Raw genomic sequence first — 18,351 nt, forward strand, 5'->3', positions numbered from 1 at the left:
TTATGCTCCCAACACCTCATGCCACAGTCAGACCCTCTTAAAAATAGAGTAAGGATAATAACACATTTTATCTTCTTCCCAGTGATAGTATCATTCACACCTCCATTGAAGCCCAGTGGGAGGTTTGGCTGTGAGGCATCAGATGCCTGGGGAGTCAGGTGCGATTATTGTAATGACCTCACACTCGGAAAAGAAAACCTCCCATACGTGAAGCGATTTCTATTAAGATACTCATTTTATATCAAATATTCAAGCTCCTCTTTATAAATGGGAGAGAATGGAAGGAGACTCTTATAGGGGCAGGGTTTATGTGGCAAAGAACGAAAGGGCACAAATATTTTATGATCAGTTTTAAGATGAAAGTGCGGCGCCTGCCTTGTTCACTGGCACTTTCCATTTCCAGAAGTCTAATTAGATTGTGGGGGTCATGATGGTGAGATAATTTAGTGGCAACTGAAAGCAACTGTGTTAATGAGAAGGGGGCACTGTGTGTTGGGGTTCCTGTAATTAATGGAGAGTTTTTGAAAAACTTCTTGGTTCCAATAAAGTTGGCATAGTGAGCCCAACTACAGGAGTAGGGAGTGGCAGGGCAAAATCTTTCCTGCTCATTGCTGCAGAAATGGCCTCAGGCAACGCAGAACTATGTAATGACTGTCATTAAGAATGATCTTGAGTGGTCCCGGCAGGCTGTAGTCAGTCTAAGACAGCAGAGAGACAGAGAAGAGGCATGGAGAGAAAGGAGGCAGGGAGAGAGAATAGAGTAAGGATTGTGAGACAGGTTGTGACAAAGACAGAGAGAGAGAGAGAGAGAGAGAGCACTCACCTGTCTGCTCTCTCCATTCTCTCCCTGGGAGACACTGGAGTCATCCCAACATATCCTCCCAAGGACTCTCCTCCTGCTGCTTCAAATAGAACAGACTAGACAAACCTGGATTACAGTAAATTAGAAGGGACCTTTGCCAAACACTTCATGTTGCAGATGAGAAGATTGAGGCCAGAAGGGTTACAAATATTGCCTAACTGGGAACTAGGAAACTTGGACTCTTTCTGGCCACCACATTGAGGCAGAGTGAAACTGGATTTGAAATTCAAGGGTCAGGGTTATTGCAGAGTCCTCATTACAGTACTGCCATACTTTTTAATCCATCCCCTTAGGTAAGTCACAAGGTCTCACTGAGATTTCTGAGTTCTAGTTTTCTCATCAATGAAATGAGAAAAATAATTTCTGCCTTCTAGGCAGTAGCAAGAAAGAAATGAAATATCAGATGAAAACACCAATCACATATTCAAAACTTAACATGTAAGTGTTTTATGAAACCCTCTCATGTCAGAACTGAAGTTATCTCATGTCAGGATTTAATCACGTGAAGTCACAATTTAGCCATGTGATGACTTAGATCATAATATCCATTAACTATCCTTTAGAAACTGATATGTATCCTCACTCTCCCTTCCAAATACTCTTATCTCAGGACACAGTCCAAGCCCCCTACTCTTGAAGGCATTAGTGACTATATCAATCTCATCTTACTCAAACATCTGTAAGACTTTGTTAAAAATTGTCAACCTTTTTTTTAAGAGCCTGCCACACTGCACTGAATTCTATGAATGATATATACAAATAGAAGATTAGCCCCTGCCCCAGAGGAGCTTTAACACTACATGGGAAGGCCTGCCTCCAAAACATGAGATGACCAAATAGTATTTTTAAATGAATAGATCGAATAACAATCTGAGATACTAACAGAACTATTATTCAGCAGTTGATTTCAACTGAATGGTACTAAGAGATTTCTCTTTTGGGAAGAGAAGAGTTAAGATGGACTTCTAAAGATAAACTGAATTAGGTAAGCAGACAGAAGCTAGGAGATAGGAATACAGCATTCATATGGAAATAATGGCAGATGAGTCTGGAAGGGAAATTTGAGATCAGAAGATGGAGTACCCAAAAGTCTAGAATAAGACAGGGTCACTATTCTGACCGGCAATGATAGCAAAATGACAGCCATGGCCCAGCTGCTGTCTACACTTGTGTTTTGGTTGGCCTACAGAAGGTTGTAAATTTTAAAAAATTAATTAGCAGTTTATGAACATCAGAAGATTTACATAATAATCAAGCTTTCTGACTTTATGAAACTATCATCTTTGGGCTCAGATTTTTTAACTGGCAGCAATTGATTGGAATAGGATAAATTTTCTCCATTAAATGTGCCATAGTCTCTTGTGTTTACCATGCCCTGCCTCCCACCTTTCTTCGTAACCCTGACCAGCTTCTCTCAGTATCTTGAATGTCTGGCTCCCTACAAGGAGCCATTGAAGGCATTGAACTGGAGCAGGATCAAAACAATGTGCAGGAACAGTTAATCTAGCAGCAATGATGTGTCATCTGCAGTAACATCTTCTGTTATTTAATTATGGAATTTAGGGGGTTGGAAAAGGCCTTCGAGATGGTGAAATTCAGAGAAATTTGGCACTCCAGTACACACAAGAGTATAAAATTAATGAGGAAACTCAGGTTTTATCAGTCTTTTTCTAGCTCCCTGTCTTCTTTGCTTTCTTAAGGAAATATAGCATGAAACTAGCTTTGACATGAGAGAGCCATTGCTTGAATTATTGCATTCACAACTTCTGAGATGTGTGCCCTGAGGAAAAAAATACTTGGTTTTCATCTCTGTACTGTAAAGAAACTAAGGGATACTAATCAAGGTCCTCAAGTGGTTGTTATCACAGTTAAATGAGGAAATATGTGAAATACTGCAACATACACTGTAGGTTTTCCAGAAATGTTAGTTCCTTCCCGTTCACCTTCATTTGAGGGCAAGAGCAATGCATTCTACTTGCCTTGTATGGTGTAAGGTATGACACAAAGCACAGATGTTACAAAAATAGTCCCCGAGTGTATGAATGGTTGAAAGCTACCTCCTCACCCCCACAACTAGGAAAGAGCTAAAAGTCCTTTTCCTCCTCTTTCCCCTATCCAGGACACCTAAAGTTTAAGATCTGTTGTTTTAATGTCCATTGGAACTAACTCTGTTAGTTTATTTTATGGAATCAGCTTTTGAAAGGGACATAAGGAAAGACCTCACTTCCACCTCTCTTGGAGTGTCTGACCTATTGAAGAATACTCTTCCCCAGGAGTTATGTTTTCCTTGATACCTCTTTAAACTAAAAGAGACCAGATAGTCTTCATGAGACAATCAGGAAATATAAGTTAGTGCTACCAATGGATAGTTTCAAAAGACAGCGAGAAGGAACTGAGCGAAGGAATTGAAACTTTTCAATGGTCCCAGCAATGTGTGTGAAAACTCTGTGTGGCCAGGATCCAGGGCTAGCCAGCATCAGAAAAATGACAGGACACAGAACAAAAGAGAATGTGCCTAATATTACCTATAAATTCAGCAGGGATCCTTATCAGCCTCCAAGCAGTCTTCCCAGAGTGCCTGGGGATAGTTTTGTTACTCAAAAATTCTCCTCCAGGGGATCTTCTTGAAGATATTTTGAAAGGACATTTTTTATTTTGAAATCTAGTTTTGTTAGTGCCTACATAGTCACAATCCTGGTCTTTGTCTTATACAAGTTGCCAGAGTTAAGTGATTTGGGCTTTACATATGGAAAGTTCATTTTGTTGTGTAATTAATGGGAAGCAGACTCTGGGAAGCTGATGATCCAGGCCCTTATTTATATGAGAGCATATGTCTGTGTTTTGTTTATGACTCACTCTCCTACTCCACGCATTGTAACTTGGATTTGTTTACACTAACTTTTCCTAGAATCCAAGCCACATGGCGTATGAGCCAATAATTTATGGTCTCTAAAAGGGAAAGATGATGAATGAGCTTTTTCTTCTTAAATTGTCAAATCTTAAATTGAGGAGGGAGTGTTTGCCGTCTTGAGTCTGTTCAAGCTTAGACTTGAAAAAAAGAAAAAAGTTAAAGCAATTTTTTTTTCAAAAAACTCCTGGTATAGCACTCAGAATGTGAATGTATATATATTTGCCAAGAGAGCATATGACCCTTCTCCCATAATAAACCATTATGATTCTGATTCACATGCTTGGCAATGAAAAGACCATTCATGGTAGAGGCTATACATGTGCTGGGACAAGGGAATATATGGGAAACCTCTGTCTCTGTACCTTTAGTTTAATTTGGCTATGAATCTAAAACTGCTCTAAAAAAGTCTATTTAAAAACAACAAAAAAGACCATTCCTTCCCCCGCTTCTCTCTCTCCCTCTAATGTATAATATGTACATGTGTTCCTTTTCCAGGGGACTCGTCATTTAAGTCAATCTTCACGTTCTTAAACATCCTTAATGTCCTTAAGTGTTCAAGCTGGTCTTCTTAGTGACTCTTAATAAATTCCAAACTTGCTTTAGTCCATGTTTTTGTCATTGAAACTCCACTTCTCTTATGGAATGAAGTTTAGATATTGGTATATTTCACAGTACTTTTGGTTCTAACTGAGAGACTTTTCAGTTAACGGTGCTCTGAACAGAGTAGAGAACAGCTAAAATATGTGAGGACCTAATTTAATTGACAGTGATTTGAATCTCCAAAAACATCCTTTCATGCCTCAAACACAGACTTTATGAAATAGATGGTAAGTGCTGTTCAAGTCAGGTCACACAGATTGATTTCAATTCAAGTAAGTCAGCTAGACTCTGTGCTGCTCACTAGGGGGAAGGCACAACATTCCATGCCCCTTATAGTGCCTGGCACAAACTGGGCCTGAATCAATGTTTATTCCAAGCATGAATAAAAATGGCTAAGACAAGGTCCTTGTCCCTTAGGAAAACTACAATTTAAGAAGAGTGTTAATACAGATTAATCCCATAATCATAATAGAGGACGGACTAAGTGAAGTGCCATCAGAGAGATACAGGCAATATAGAGAGGAACAAACAGATGAATGCTGAAATGACAGTCCATGGATGGCTTTTAGGAAGAGAACTTAATTGGACTTTTAAAGAATGGGTGGAATATACAAAGACATGAAGTGTTCATAAAAAGCTTTAAGACTGAATTATAAACTGAATTCCAGTGGAAATTTGTGCACACTGGAACAATGCCTGGTATCGCTTTGTTTTGTATCTTTTATTTTTTTCTCACTAGGGCAGAAGAGTTGCCTCTGGATAAAAGAAAAATGCAAGACTTTTTTCCCTGTTCAACATCAGATGTAATATCCTCTCTGACACTTACAGAAATAATAGAGTTGGGCACACACACCTGTAGGCTATGCAAAGTTATTGTTTCTGTGGTTCATCCATCTTCCACTAACCAAACAGACATGAGAAAGTCGAAAACAATTGGTGTAAATTGCTTATTGTTTTTAGGGAGAATACAAAGATAGTTAATTTGTAAATTGACATCTTCTTCTTTAGAAACTTCAATAAAGAAAAAATGATAGCATGGCTTTTAGTTACTTGAATCCAGCCCAGAGGTAGTTAAAAGGAGAGACATTAACTTTTAGGGTATTTGAGCCCTCTGAATATTCCTAAAAATCTGAGAACTCTTTGAGAAAACAAAATTAAGTTTCAAAATTTTCACAACAGACTAGAATATTAATTCACAAAGTTAATAAAATTAAACTTTGCAGATTTAAATAGAAGGCCTGCATTTAAGCTTAACACCCAATTCCACATAGCAGTGGCCAGTGTTGATAGCTGTTTATATGAAAGTGTTTAAGGGAGTTAATTGAGCCTCCATTTAACATGAGCCAACAGTAGGATGTTGTTGGGGAAAAAAATGCAGTTTTTTAGAAATGTAGCTTCTATTAATATAAGCATGGTGCCTTGATCACAGAAATTAATCAAACCCATTTTTCTGTACTAATCCTTCGTATCTAGAAAATCAGTTTAATTCTAGGCACTACAATTTCAGATCAACTTTAGCAGATGACATAATCTCCAGAGAGTGATCAAAATGAAGAATTTGCTTTGATCTAGAATTCATCTGATAGGAAACACAGATGAAGGATTTGAGGATGTCTTACCTAGGGCACAGAAAACTTGGAGGTATATGACTTTTATAGAATTATATTTATTGAGAATCGAGGGTCGGTCGTTTCAAGAAATGGAGAGATTTGTCTGGAGACACAGAACTGAGGGGTGATGAGCTAAGATCCGAACCTCATTCTTCTAATGTCCTGTTCAATATGTTTTCCATCAGATTGCCAAGTATGCTAGCTAATACGTAAACAAATGCAGTTACTATTAAGACCAGGAGAAAAAAAAAAAAAAAACAGAGATACTTACCGCTATATGTAATTCTTGAAGTTCTAGCATGGTCAACAGGACTTACTTTATCTGAGCCCGTGTTCATGTTTGTTATATGTTTCTTTGTTCTTCCCTGTATTTTTTTTTTTTCAAAGTTTTAAAGAGACAAAGAAAATGTCTCACAATCAGGTAAGAACATGCATGCATAATAGTTGGGGTATTATATAAGAGATGGTATTTATGGTTAAGGATAAAGTGATACCACATTTGAGAGGAAAGAGAAAAGAAATATAAAGAGCCCTTTGAGAGGGTGCAACCACCCCCGCTGTGTGACCAACTGGCATGCTGTGAGACTCAACAGATGTAGCTTCAAACTTTTTGGCGTTAACTACATTTCTATCCAGCCTTCCATGTTGTCTCATCAGTGTGTTGGGACTTGATCCACATTACAACAAACAAAAGCCAAAGTTGAATGAAACAGAGGAGGGCTAAATGCCCTCGTATTTCTCAGTTTACCAGTGCTGCCATTCCCAATTCACTCCTTACCAAAAGCCTAGGAAGCTATTATTTTTCTTTTCTTTTCTTTTCTTTTTTTTTTTTTTTTTCGAGATGGAGTCTCACTCTGTTGCCCAGGCTAGAGTGCATTGGCGCAATCTTGGCTCACTGCACCCTCCACCTCCTGGGTTCAAGCAATTTATCGGCCTCAGCCTCCCGAGTAGCTGGGATTGCAGGTGTGCACCACCACACCCGGCTACTTTTTGTATTTTTAGTAGAGAAAGGGTTTCACCATGTTGGCCAGACTGGTCTCAAACTCCTGACCTCATAATCCACCGCCTCAGCCTCCCAAAGTGCTGGGATTACAGGCGTGAGCCACCACTCCCGGCTGACTATTTACAAGTAACTTATAAATAAATAGCACCTCCAGAAAATCTCCCAAACTTAAAAGACTCCTCTGTTCATCCATGGTGGGCAACCCCTTGTGATGAATATTCATGATGCACCTTACAGGGAGCTATAATCTCATCTTTTTCTGGTTCTCTTATCTCTGAGGTCTCTCTTTTGCCCAGTTTTTTCAGGACTGCCAAAATCCGGCTTGCCCTCCTTAGAAGTCCCTTGAGCAACCTAGTAATGTTTTTACTCAGCTTGGATTCTCTCTGGAATGAGTCGCCACTGTCATTATCTGTCCAAAGTCCCAGGTGGCTTGTCTAACCCATGGGCCCATGAAATAACTGGCATTATTTCCTCGTGGTCAGAGAAGTCAAGGACCCTGAAAGCCTACAGACCAGGACCTGTGAATTGCCTAATCAAATAAAGGATGTCAGCATTAAATCCCATTCGAGGAGCTCTCCATGGATAGGGCACCCCTCACTGCCATGGAATGGCATGCCACTCAGTTAAAGGTGTTCTGGGGAATATAAAGATAAATGCTCTCCAGAATTTGGGCTCTGGGAGTTTACAGTCTGAAACAGTCTAGCAGGAAATACTAATCAAACATCTACTATGACACAGGAACTGTGTTCTTTGTTTTGAAAGGTATGAAAAAGGACAACACATGCTGTCTTCAAGAAGCTTTAGTTAAGATCTTTGAGGATTAAATACCAAGTGAGTGAATAAACTCTTGAGGAGTTTTTTAAAACAGAAAGGATAACTTTAAAGCAGTGGGCTCTGGATTATTGATCATGCAGTGATATTAGTAACATAATTTTGAATAGTCACACCATTTAAATACATACTAAAAATACGTGCCCTCTTTTTCTTAAATACAAACTTTAACAGGATGAGATAAACTTGAAATATATTCTTAAAATAATTTTAAATTTCATTTTACCTTTTATTAACAAAACAAAAATATTTTTGTTGCTATCAAAATGTTATACTGATTTAAGTGTTTTTAGTAGTGTTTTAAGGAGGGCCAAGCAATTGAGTTTGTATACTTGTTTTCAAAAATCTTGGGGTTTTTTTTAAGCACTTGTGATAAGTAATTTAAAGTTCTCATTCTGAATTCAGTTTGTTTCAATACTTGTTGTTAGCAGATGTTGTAGGATAAAGAATATTTCACATACACATAGATTCAAAAGAATAAAGTAGATTGTTGACTGTGCTTAAATCAGTACTATTTTTTTCCAATCTCATCTATCAGTTAAACAAGATTTTTGTTGAAACTTGGCAAACCATCCTCTTTATTAACAATTAGATGGTCCATATTTTTTAATCCAACTCTTCATTTGAAAGTCAGTTCTGTTTACAAGGTATTCAGATTTGTAGATTAAAGGGATTTATAGGCTATATTGTTTTCAGCAACAAAATTGCCAAATGGTGGAAACATTTGCAATAAATTTCCAAAGCTGCTCTTTCTATAGCATGAGTTTCTTTCCAAACGCGGTTACTTTCTGACCCAGTTTACTGTAAAGGGACATTAAGTGTTTTGTTGTTTATCATCTTCAGGGTAACATTACTGACAGCCTAGAAGAGTTGAGAAAATTTGGAACCCTTGTCTTTTTGTACAAGAAAACGGCCAAATTCATCTTTGAAAGTGGCCACTCGTGTATACAGTTTGGTGTGAAATAACCAACAGAACTCTGTGTGGTATATAAAATATTGTATGGGTCTTCTTCATCTCATTACAAAGTATTTTGAAATTTTTTTCTGTTGAAAAGTCTTGCTTTTCTAAAATTACCACGTGAGCTGGCCTGCTACAAATTTAAAATATAGGACACTGACAGCACCCTGAAAGCAACTAACCAGTGAGATCCCCTGTCAACCCCTTGAATGCACATGGCCTCCTCTTCTCCCAGGAATCTCATGCCCAAGTGTGACAGGTGACCTGTCATCTGATGGGCAGCACAAGTCAGGGCATGGCTGCAGTTCCGTTTATTAAGCATTAGGATTATTTAGGTAAAATATAAATAATGTAAATACAAATTATTAATGTGTTCTTTCTGCAGCCCAGTAAATTGTCTGGCTTCCTCTGGAGGGAATGTGCACTTGGGAAGCTGCTGGTTTAATTTAGAGAGGCAGAGAGGAGGTGAACAGTGTGGGCAAGGTGGCAGGGGCAGGAGGGCACTAGGCCGATTTCTAAATCCAACACCACTCCTGAGAAGATTAGGGAGCTGCTCTGGGACACTAACTATTTGGTGGCCTAGCCCACTTCAGAGCTCACACACATAAACATGCTCACACCTACATACCCCACTGCTTCACCTGTCCATCAGCCAGTCTGCCCGCCTCTCCTCCTACCTTGTCCCAAGAAAAAATGTGAAATAGGAACAGAACACAGACCAGAGTCCTTCAAGCCACTGCAACTGAGATAAAAAGTTCTTTCACAATACACCCCTAAGAATAAGTTGTTGAATAGTCAAGCAGTTACTATGCTTCAAACAAGCTACTCATGTTTTCAAAGAAACCCCAAAGTATGTTAAGATGATATTAAGAACAGAATGAAAACACCATCATATTATGACAAATCCCCCACATCTGCTAACTCTTAATTCTAAATTGCTGCTTTAAACTTAGCAGTCCTCTAGCACTTGTGTTGATAACAAGCAGCAACTCGGATGCCCCCTACCTTGCAGAGGCCTCACCAGCAGAGGCAACTTGCCATCTTTTTCAAAAGAGCTTTTAAGGCCAGTACTATAGAAAGTTAATTTAAATTCTAAGGATGGAAGAAGAAAGTTTGCATGCCAAGGCAGGTTACCTCATTCTCCCCATTAAAAATAAAAAGCAGCATTAGGAAAATAAGAGACCATTACCAAGGCAAGCACAAGTACAAAGTAAAATAAATAAATAAAATGCAGAATTTACATTGGAGAACATGAGACAATTGAATGCCATTGAGCTTGTATTTGCTGATCACATAGTATGCACCAGATCAGGTACTGCTGTATCGATGGGCCTGTGCTGGGAACTCTGAAAGTAGAGAAAAAAAGGTGTGGCCTTTGCCTTCAGAGAATCTTCTGACATGTATCAGCACACAAAGCAATTCACACTGCAACTCTCCGCCTTGATTAAAGCACAGGATATTCTAGCTCTCTCTGCCCTGAAATGCACCCCAACTCCAGGCAGTTCAGCCTTGCTCAACATCTTTCCATCTCCCCTTAGGAACATTCAAACAGCAAGAAAAACTCTAAGGAGTCTAGAGGTAAATTTGCCTCCCTCCACAATCCACCCAAAGCTTTCTTGTAAAATAGGGTGTGTCTTGTACATGGGCAAAGTACAGTCTACAAACATGGGTATCTATTTCTTGGGAATCTTCTATATAACTAAGCCTTGTTAGCCTTTGTCTCAGGGGGCCTACTATACATACAAATTCTGCATCCAAAAAGCAGTGCTAAGTCCATTCTCTAGTTACCATAACCAACTTGACAAAATCAACAGAATGCTGATGAGCCAATCTTCTGATAATGGGAGTGAAAAGATAGAATGTCTAGATCTGGACCAAAACCAGCTCAACCATTTGCATGGCAATTTCAAATATAGATAGGGTCTGAAAGAAAATTTGTATTGCTGAGTTATGAAGAAATGAATTTGCATTTTGCCTGGGCCACTCAATAATTATTCTTTAAAACTAACAAAGAGCAGGCAAGATATAGGACAATTATAGGAAGGAGAGCAAATATGGAATCAATCTTGCAGCAAGAGCCCAGAAATGACTGTCCAATAATGAAACGATTTGAAGAGAGAAAAATCTGTAAACATTTAGAGGGACAGTGAAATCATAAGCAATAAGGAGAAAGATCTGTGAATATCAAACGCTGCCAAGTCCGAAGTTCTCCCCACACACTAATATTTTAGAATTATTCAATGAATAAATGTTTTAGAAAGCCGCCCCACATTTGGGGATGCAACTGATAATGAGTAGAAAAGAATTATGGCAAACTAAATATAGAAGGGAACTTCCAAGAGCATCTGGTTCCACCATCCAGTGTAACAGATGAAGAAACAGAGATGGAGGAGTTAAGGGACTTATGTCAGTTCACCTTGTTTTCCAGCTTCTTCTACACACAGTCATTTCTACTATACCATACTCTGCTATTGTTCACACAGAGGGATAACAAATCTGAACTGAAAGTTTGGATAACAAACATAAAGGAAAAATAAATGAAATTCAGATGTTCAGTAGATATGAAAAACCCCAAAGATTATAATGTGCAAAAGACAGAGGGATACTGTCATAATACCTGATGCCATCAATGGAGACTGGCTCATGACATGTATTTATTTATGCAGGTGGTGAAAGCATAAAACACAGAGAACTCATTCATGTTTCTATGCCATTAAAACAGGAGGGCAGCTACAAGCTAAGCCTTCTAGGGAGATGGTGGATGCATGACCTTCATTGAGGACATCTCTTATTCTTCAAAAAGTATTTAGGTAAAATAAAGCCCCAAGAGAGTGAAAATTAGAGCACTGTCCAGCCCTAAGATTTTAAGATGCTTTATTGCCACTTATTTATAATTTTTTAACATTGTGTTATGGAAAATGTCAGACATACATCAAAGTAAGCAGAATAGCATTAACAAACCTCATGTACCCATCAATATAAACTTCAGCTTCAACAATATCAACTTACAGTCAATCTTGTTTCATCAATACTTCCACTTACCTCCTCTCTTCCTTAGTATTTTAAAGTCAATCCCAGATGATAGTATGTGATTTCATCTATCAATATTTTCATAGGCATTTCTAAAAGATAGGTACTCAAAAAGCATAATCACAATGCAAATATCACACCTATGAAAATTAACAGTAATTACGTAATATCATGAAATGCCCATAGTTCACATTTCCATTTATTTCATGATCTCTCTTAACAGTTTGTTCCAACTGTCATCCAAATAAGGTCACTTTATCTCTTTAGTCTCTTTTGATGCACAGTTTCATCTTCCCCCTGCCCGGCAATTTATTTGTTGGAGACACCAGGTTGTTTTCCTAGAGTCTCCCACAGTCTGCAATTTACTGAATGAATCCCTGTGTGTCTTCTGTCCTCTGTATTTCAAGGTAGGTAGTTCTAGAGCTGTGCTGGCCCATAGGGTAGCCACTAGCCACACTGTAGCTATTTAAATGAAAATTACGTGATATTAAAAATTCAGGGTCTCAGTCACACCAGCCACATTTCAAGTGCTCAGTAGCCACAAGTGGCTAGTGGCTACCTATGGAGCAGCACACACAGAGAGAACATTTTCACCATCTCAGAAAACTCTGTTGGACAACCCTACTCTAGAGGCTTAATAAAACTCTGTGAGGTTGCCTTGGGGGGAAGTAGATGTTGAGTAGTAGGTGAGTCATCCACCAAGTATTTGACTCACAGTTGATCTCCTACACAGCAGTCACTTTAAACCTCCACAACTGGACTCTGAAGATAAAATAAAAGTTCAAGAAGTATGTGTGTTTTTAAAGTTATGTAAGTAGTATACTTAAACATGTTTTTGTGATTTCCTTTTCTACTCAACTCTTTAAATAAGATTTAACCATGTTGATATATTTATGTGTAGTTTATTCATTTTAATCGATGTATAATATTGCATTGTTTTATGTATCACAGTTGATTAATTAGATTGTTTTCAGTTTTCTGTATCATACACTGAGCTTCAAGGAACATCCTTATATAACTTTTGCCTCCTGTTATATATAAGTAAAGGAGGCAAGCTTGACATGAAATTGCTGGGACATTGAATGTGTACATCTTCAACTCTAACAGTTATTGCCCAATCACTCTCCAAAATGATTATAACAGTTTATACTCCCGCCAACAGTATGTGAGTGTTCCCAGTTTCTTACATCATTACCAACACTAGGTAGATTCAAATTTTTAATTTTTACTAATATGAGCTCATCTATATGCAACAAAAGGATTAAAACAAGCATAAAAAAGAAAGGGAAAGGAATGGAGAAGGGAGCCATGACTTAGCTCAATCTGTAATGTTTTCTTTCTTACTAAAAAAAATAATATGACAAAAAGTTAACATTTGCTAAATGTGAATGGTGGGCACAAAAGAGTTGTTTTGACATTTTTTAGGATTGTTTGGTAGATTTACACTATCAGAATTAATTTTTATTTCATAATCCTTTTTTAATGCAAAGACTTAATAAGTTATTCAGCACATGTTTTTGAATATGGAATTAGCTGCTATCTGCTAGGTTTCTGTTTATTTCTTTATTTTGGTTTGGAGATTTTGTTTTGGGGGTTTGTTTATTTACTTATTTATTTTGACATTTCACTTTAAAAAGACAACACATAGAGCGACAATCCATTGGTTGTATTTTCCCCAAATGACCTGCAGCTCATGGAGTATTTCCGTCAAGCTTAACTCAGTCAAATACAGTATTGCCAATTAATTGATTTACTTTATACTTCTATGCTATATTACATGTCAGCAAGGCGATTTCCTTTATACTTTCATGCTATATTATATAACATATCACATAGCATTTGCTTCCTCTATGGCTGATATAAACTAAAGAGAGGGCAAACTGTAAATGAAACCTTTGCTTGGAATAGTGTCAAGTTTTGTGGAGTATTACTACTGACTAGTTGCCATTGACTCATGGACTATGTGGACAAAGTAAATTATCTGTCACTGACATGGAGGTGGGCTAAGTTTTAGTATAACTATATTTGCAATGGTCACTTTAAAAATTCAAACTAGAACTCTTCTAGGGAATATGACTACAAGGCCTGATTAGATTGATTTGTCAGTCCAGAAACAATTCTTAAATCTTTTACATACCAGGCACCCTGCTAGGCCCTTTGAGGGCCATAAAGACAGACAAGCATTGGTTCTTGCCTCTGATAACTTACAACCAGGCAACCTTTTTCTTTTACAAAACTAACTACAAAAATTTTATTTTTATAGTCGAAAGCTCACTCTGGCTTTGTTCTATTTTGATCTTTATAACTTATTTTAAAGATCATTCAGTAGTTATTCATTGCTCGGTCAGTCTTACTGACCTTTGGCCAAAAGCAGTAACATTTTGACCTGGCCTGTGGGACTCAGCTCTCCCCACTCCATGAAGCTGGGGGTGTAAATAACTTCAAATAAAACCCTCCTGGCAATCTGTGCTGGGCACAGCATGAGAGAGAAATGGGACAAAGCAGAGGAAAGAATCAAGTGGGAGTACCCAAGAATAAGTGAGAATGGTATCCATGTTTTAAGCCTCTTTTTTCCTTCTCTCTCTTAAGATATTTATTCTGCTTCTCTATTAGTAGGTACAAAAAAAATTATGGGAGGAAACAACAAACCAAAATGATAAAATGCACCACACTCCCCTCTATGCGTAGGTCTTCCACGTGGGCTCCTTTCGGGCTGAACATGCAGCGTAAATCATAGCAGCAAAGAACTCGGTGAAGACACACTTATTATGTTTATAAACAGCCAGGGGGAGTGGCCACCTTGAAGGTGGAGCCATGGAGTCTGTGTGAGTGTACGTGCCCGTTTGTGTGTGTGTGTGTGTGTGTGTGTGTGCAGACAGGTATCACACATGCGCTTGCTCATGAACAGCACAAGGAGAAAGAACGATCTGCAGGAGGAATGGCTGGCTATGTTTTGAAGCCATTCACACTTTATGCTGTCTGAACTTCAAAACTAAGCAGTTCTGAAGGCCATTTAGTGCCGGCAGTGCAGGACTTCCTGAGACAAGAAGTTCGGCTCATAAAATAGAGGTGCAGCTGCAGCTGGCCAACAGGACATGAAAAGAGCTCTTTGCAAACGCCAGCCTGGTAGGGGTAGTGTAAATGATTCAGAAACACCTGGCTGATACTTCCCTTGAGGTTCCCAGAGGATGAACTGGTTATGAAGGACCTGGTTAACTGAATGCCATCAGGCAAGCTGAGTAGTCCAGAACGCTGGGGGAAAAGCACAGAGAGATGATGCCATGATAACGAGAGTGCTCCAGGAAATAGGCCTCCCTGTGTCAGTGGAGAAGGGTTAGAAATAAAATGGTTCACTTACATTTTCTTATTCTTGATCAAGCCAAGGCATCTCTTCTATGAGATCGATAGTATATCTGCATGATCCCAGTTGCTTGATATGGAGGCCCATGTGCCTTTTCATTCATCCAACACCTACAAAAAGAGAAAGTCTAATCCTGTGCTAAATTGAATCAGATCAAATGTCAAAAGGGTGAATAAAAAATTACCTGTATAATAAGATTAACAATGGGAAGATTTATATTGTGATTCTGCCATTGAGTCCCACGGCTCTAGGCCAGTTTACCTCAACAGTGTGAGCCTCAGTTTCCACATCTTTAAAAAGGGAACAACAATATTTCACATAATTGTTGGGAGGACTGAAATAATGTAAATAGAAGTACTTTGCATGCACAATGAATATTTGAGAAATGTTTATTTTTATTTTAATACCCATAGCATTAATTCTCCATAATCTTTATAGCCAAGTAGAATGCTAGCTGTCAGTGAAGAGGCTGGGTTGAAGGCAACCTTGCATCCTGTGCTCAATTTCTTCTCTCTTCCCCTCCTGCAGTCGGCTCCTCCCTGAAGAAGAGGTTCAAGCGGCGGGAGATCGAAGCCATCCAGTGCGAAGTGCGGAAGATGTGCAACTACACCAAGATCCTATCCACCAAGAAGAACTTGGACCACGTGAACAAGATCCTGAAGGCCAAGCGGCTGCAGAGACAATCAAAAACAGGCAACAACTTCGTGAAGAAGAGGCGCGGGCGTCCCAGGAAGCAACCCACCCAGTTCGATGAGGACTCCAGAGACCAAATGCCGGTGCTGGAAAAATGCATCGACCTGCCCAGCAAAAGGGGCCAGAAGCCCAGCCTGAGCCCGCTGGTGCTGGAGCCCGCCGCCAGCCAAGACACCATCATGGCCACCATCGAAGCGGTCATCCACATGGCCCGGGAGGCGCCGCCCCTGCCCCCGCCACCGCCACCGCCCCTACCGCCACCGCCGCCACCGCCCCTACCCCCACCACCCCCTCTACCCAAGACCCCCCGAGGCGGAAAGAGGAAACACAAACCGCAGGCCCCCGCTCAGCCCCCGCAGCAGCCGCCCCCGCAGCAGCCCCTTCCCCAGGAAGAGGAGGTGAAAGCCAAAAGGCAGAGGAAGTCCCGAGGGAGTGAGAGCGAGGTCCTTCCCTAGGGCGGGTCTGGGCGTCTGCACCTGGGGCCTAGGGAACTGACACGTGGGAAGCGCAGTGGGCGGGGGCGGAATCCCCGGCTGCAGGGACACCCACGCCCTTCTCTCCAGAAGCCGGGCAGGCAGAATCCGGCCAGACGACGGGCTGAGCCATCAGGAGCTCTAGGGAAAGCAAAGCAGGGAGATACCTTCAGAAGAAGCTTGTCAGCTTCACCGCAGCTCCCACCACGCGGCGCTTCAGTACGGCTGGATCGTCCGCAGGCGAGCGGAAGGCCCCCAGGAGGAGCAGGCTGGTGGCGCTCTCCTGACCTCCCGCTGCCAAGGTGCGCCCTCGACTCCGATTTCATTTGCTGGCCAGGAAAATCGAAAGGGAAACACCCTCAATTAGGAAACATTCCAAGGGGAGAAAAGCTGCAAATTGCTCAACTGGCATTGCTGTAACCCGTTCCATTTAATTGGTTTTTATTTCTTTTGATTTTCAAGCTCTGCTAAGCTTTGGGGTACCAACGTCATCTTAAGGTGACCTGAATCTTTCCCTTAACCGTACAGTTTCTCAGATGGAATTGTGTGATCAGAAGGTGGAGTTCTAGTGATAGGCGACCTTAGACCCGCATTCATGTTCTCTGTGCCTCTTCTGTCGCACATACACTGATTTTTAGCGTTGTCTATTCCTACTTTTCCTTTGCCCGTTGTACTTCCATATATCTTTTCATTAACGTACTTGCTGCTTTTTTTTTTTTTAACACATTTAAATAATACAATTCTTAACCTGTGCTGTAAAGTTCAACCTTGGCATGCTGTTCCAAGAACCTGGCTTTGAATCCCAATCATTGTGAAACATACTCAGTATTGATAAAACCTTTTTAATAAGTGATGCAGAGCAGCCAAGGATATGTTGACCCAGATGTCAACCAGGCTATTTTTATACTTAAAACATGTCAGCAGAGCAGAGGCAGAATAAAATGGTTTTAATAGCCCACAGCAAATAGAATAACTGACAAGCCACCAAAAACTGACACCCCATACCCACCAGAAAGACAAGTGTCTAGCAATGCCTTGGTACCTGATCTTTTTCATACGAATAATTGTCATAGGTTGTTCAAAAAAAAAAGGAAACAAAACGACAATAGAAGAAGTCCATTATCCCTGGATAATTATTTCTTAAAAGCAAATGGGAGTAAGTGTTCTTATCTGGAAAAATAAATAAATAAAATGCTCAAAGGGTATCACCACTTCAATTATATCAAGCCACCTTGGACAAAGTATCCAAATTGTGGTTGCCTTAATAAACTAAAACATTATTGTACATAATGTAATTATAAATCTATCAGTCTGCATGGATGCAAACTGTGTGTGACAAATCGTCTTTTAAATGGTCAATTTCAGCTGTACATTTCTCATCCAAGTTGTACTCTAACCATTGGTTTAGCGTGGACAGATATTCCATCTCTATTATCCATTTCCACAGCCCGAATAAAATATGTTAAGCAGGCTCAGAATGAATACGAAGAATTCCATTTCCGTAGATGTTTTCTAAAAGTCAGATTGTGGAAATTTCAAATAAGTATTTTCAATTTCCTCCCTCACTCCCCCTTACCTTCCCCAAGACATCAAACACCTGGCATGGTAGATTATAGAAAGAGACACTGAGAGAGAGAATTAAATTTTCTAATGGGAATTAGAATATCTGGTTTACCTCCAAATTAAGTTTCTTTACGGGAAGTTGGGACCAGCTGGAAATTGTATTATCATTTCAGAACACAATATTATTTCCTTAGAGAGAGAGAGAGGGATTTTTGTTGGCAACATAAGAGAATAAGTGATGGGGTATCTATGTGAGTAAATTTTTAAATTCCAAGTTAATGTGCTTGCAAACATTACTGCTCCGTTATGGCACCAAGAGTTGGTTGAAATTACCCACATAGTCATACTGTTGTGCTCTGTCACCATGGACTTCACATTTGCTGCCCACTAGGTCAGTCGCATTTAATACTAGCAATATGTAAGTTTAAAGGATGGCATTCCCCTCTACTTTAAAGC

At 39.7% G+C, this 18,351-nt stretch overlaps 1 protein-coding gene across 2 annotated transcripts in view; it reads left to right on the top strand.

Annotated features, from left to right (window-relative positions):
- SETBP1 (SET binding protein 1) overlaps window positions 1-17,092 on the top strand; it is a 377,283-nt gene extending 360,191 nt beyond the window's left edge. For both annotated transcript variants that reach the window (XM_025365654.1, XM_025365653.1), the window contains exon 6: window positions 15,695-17,092. In XM_025365654.1, the coding sequence (XP_025221439.1) occupies window positions 15,695-16,314 (620 nt within the window). In that variant the 3' untranslated portion in view covers window positions 16,315-17,092. The remainder of the gene's footprint in view (window positions 1-15,694) is intronic.
- Window positions 17,093-18,351: the final 1,259 nt, after the last annotated feature.

Source organism: Theropithecus gelada, chromosome 18, assembly GCF_003255815.1.
Source record: "Theropithecus gelada isolate Dixy chromosome 18, Tgel_1.0, whole genome shotgun sequence".
NCBI lineage: Eukaryota > Metazoa > Chordata > Mammalia > Primates > Cercopithecidae > Theropithecus > Theropithecus gelada.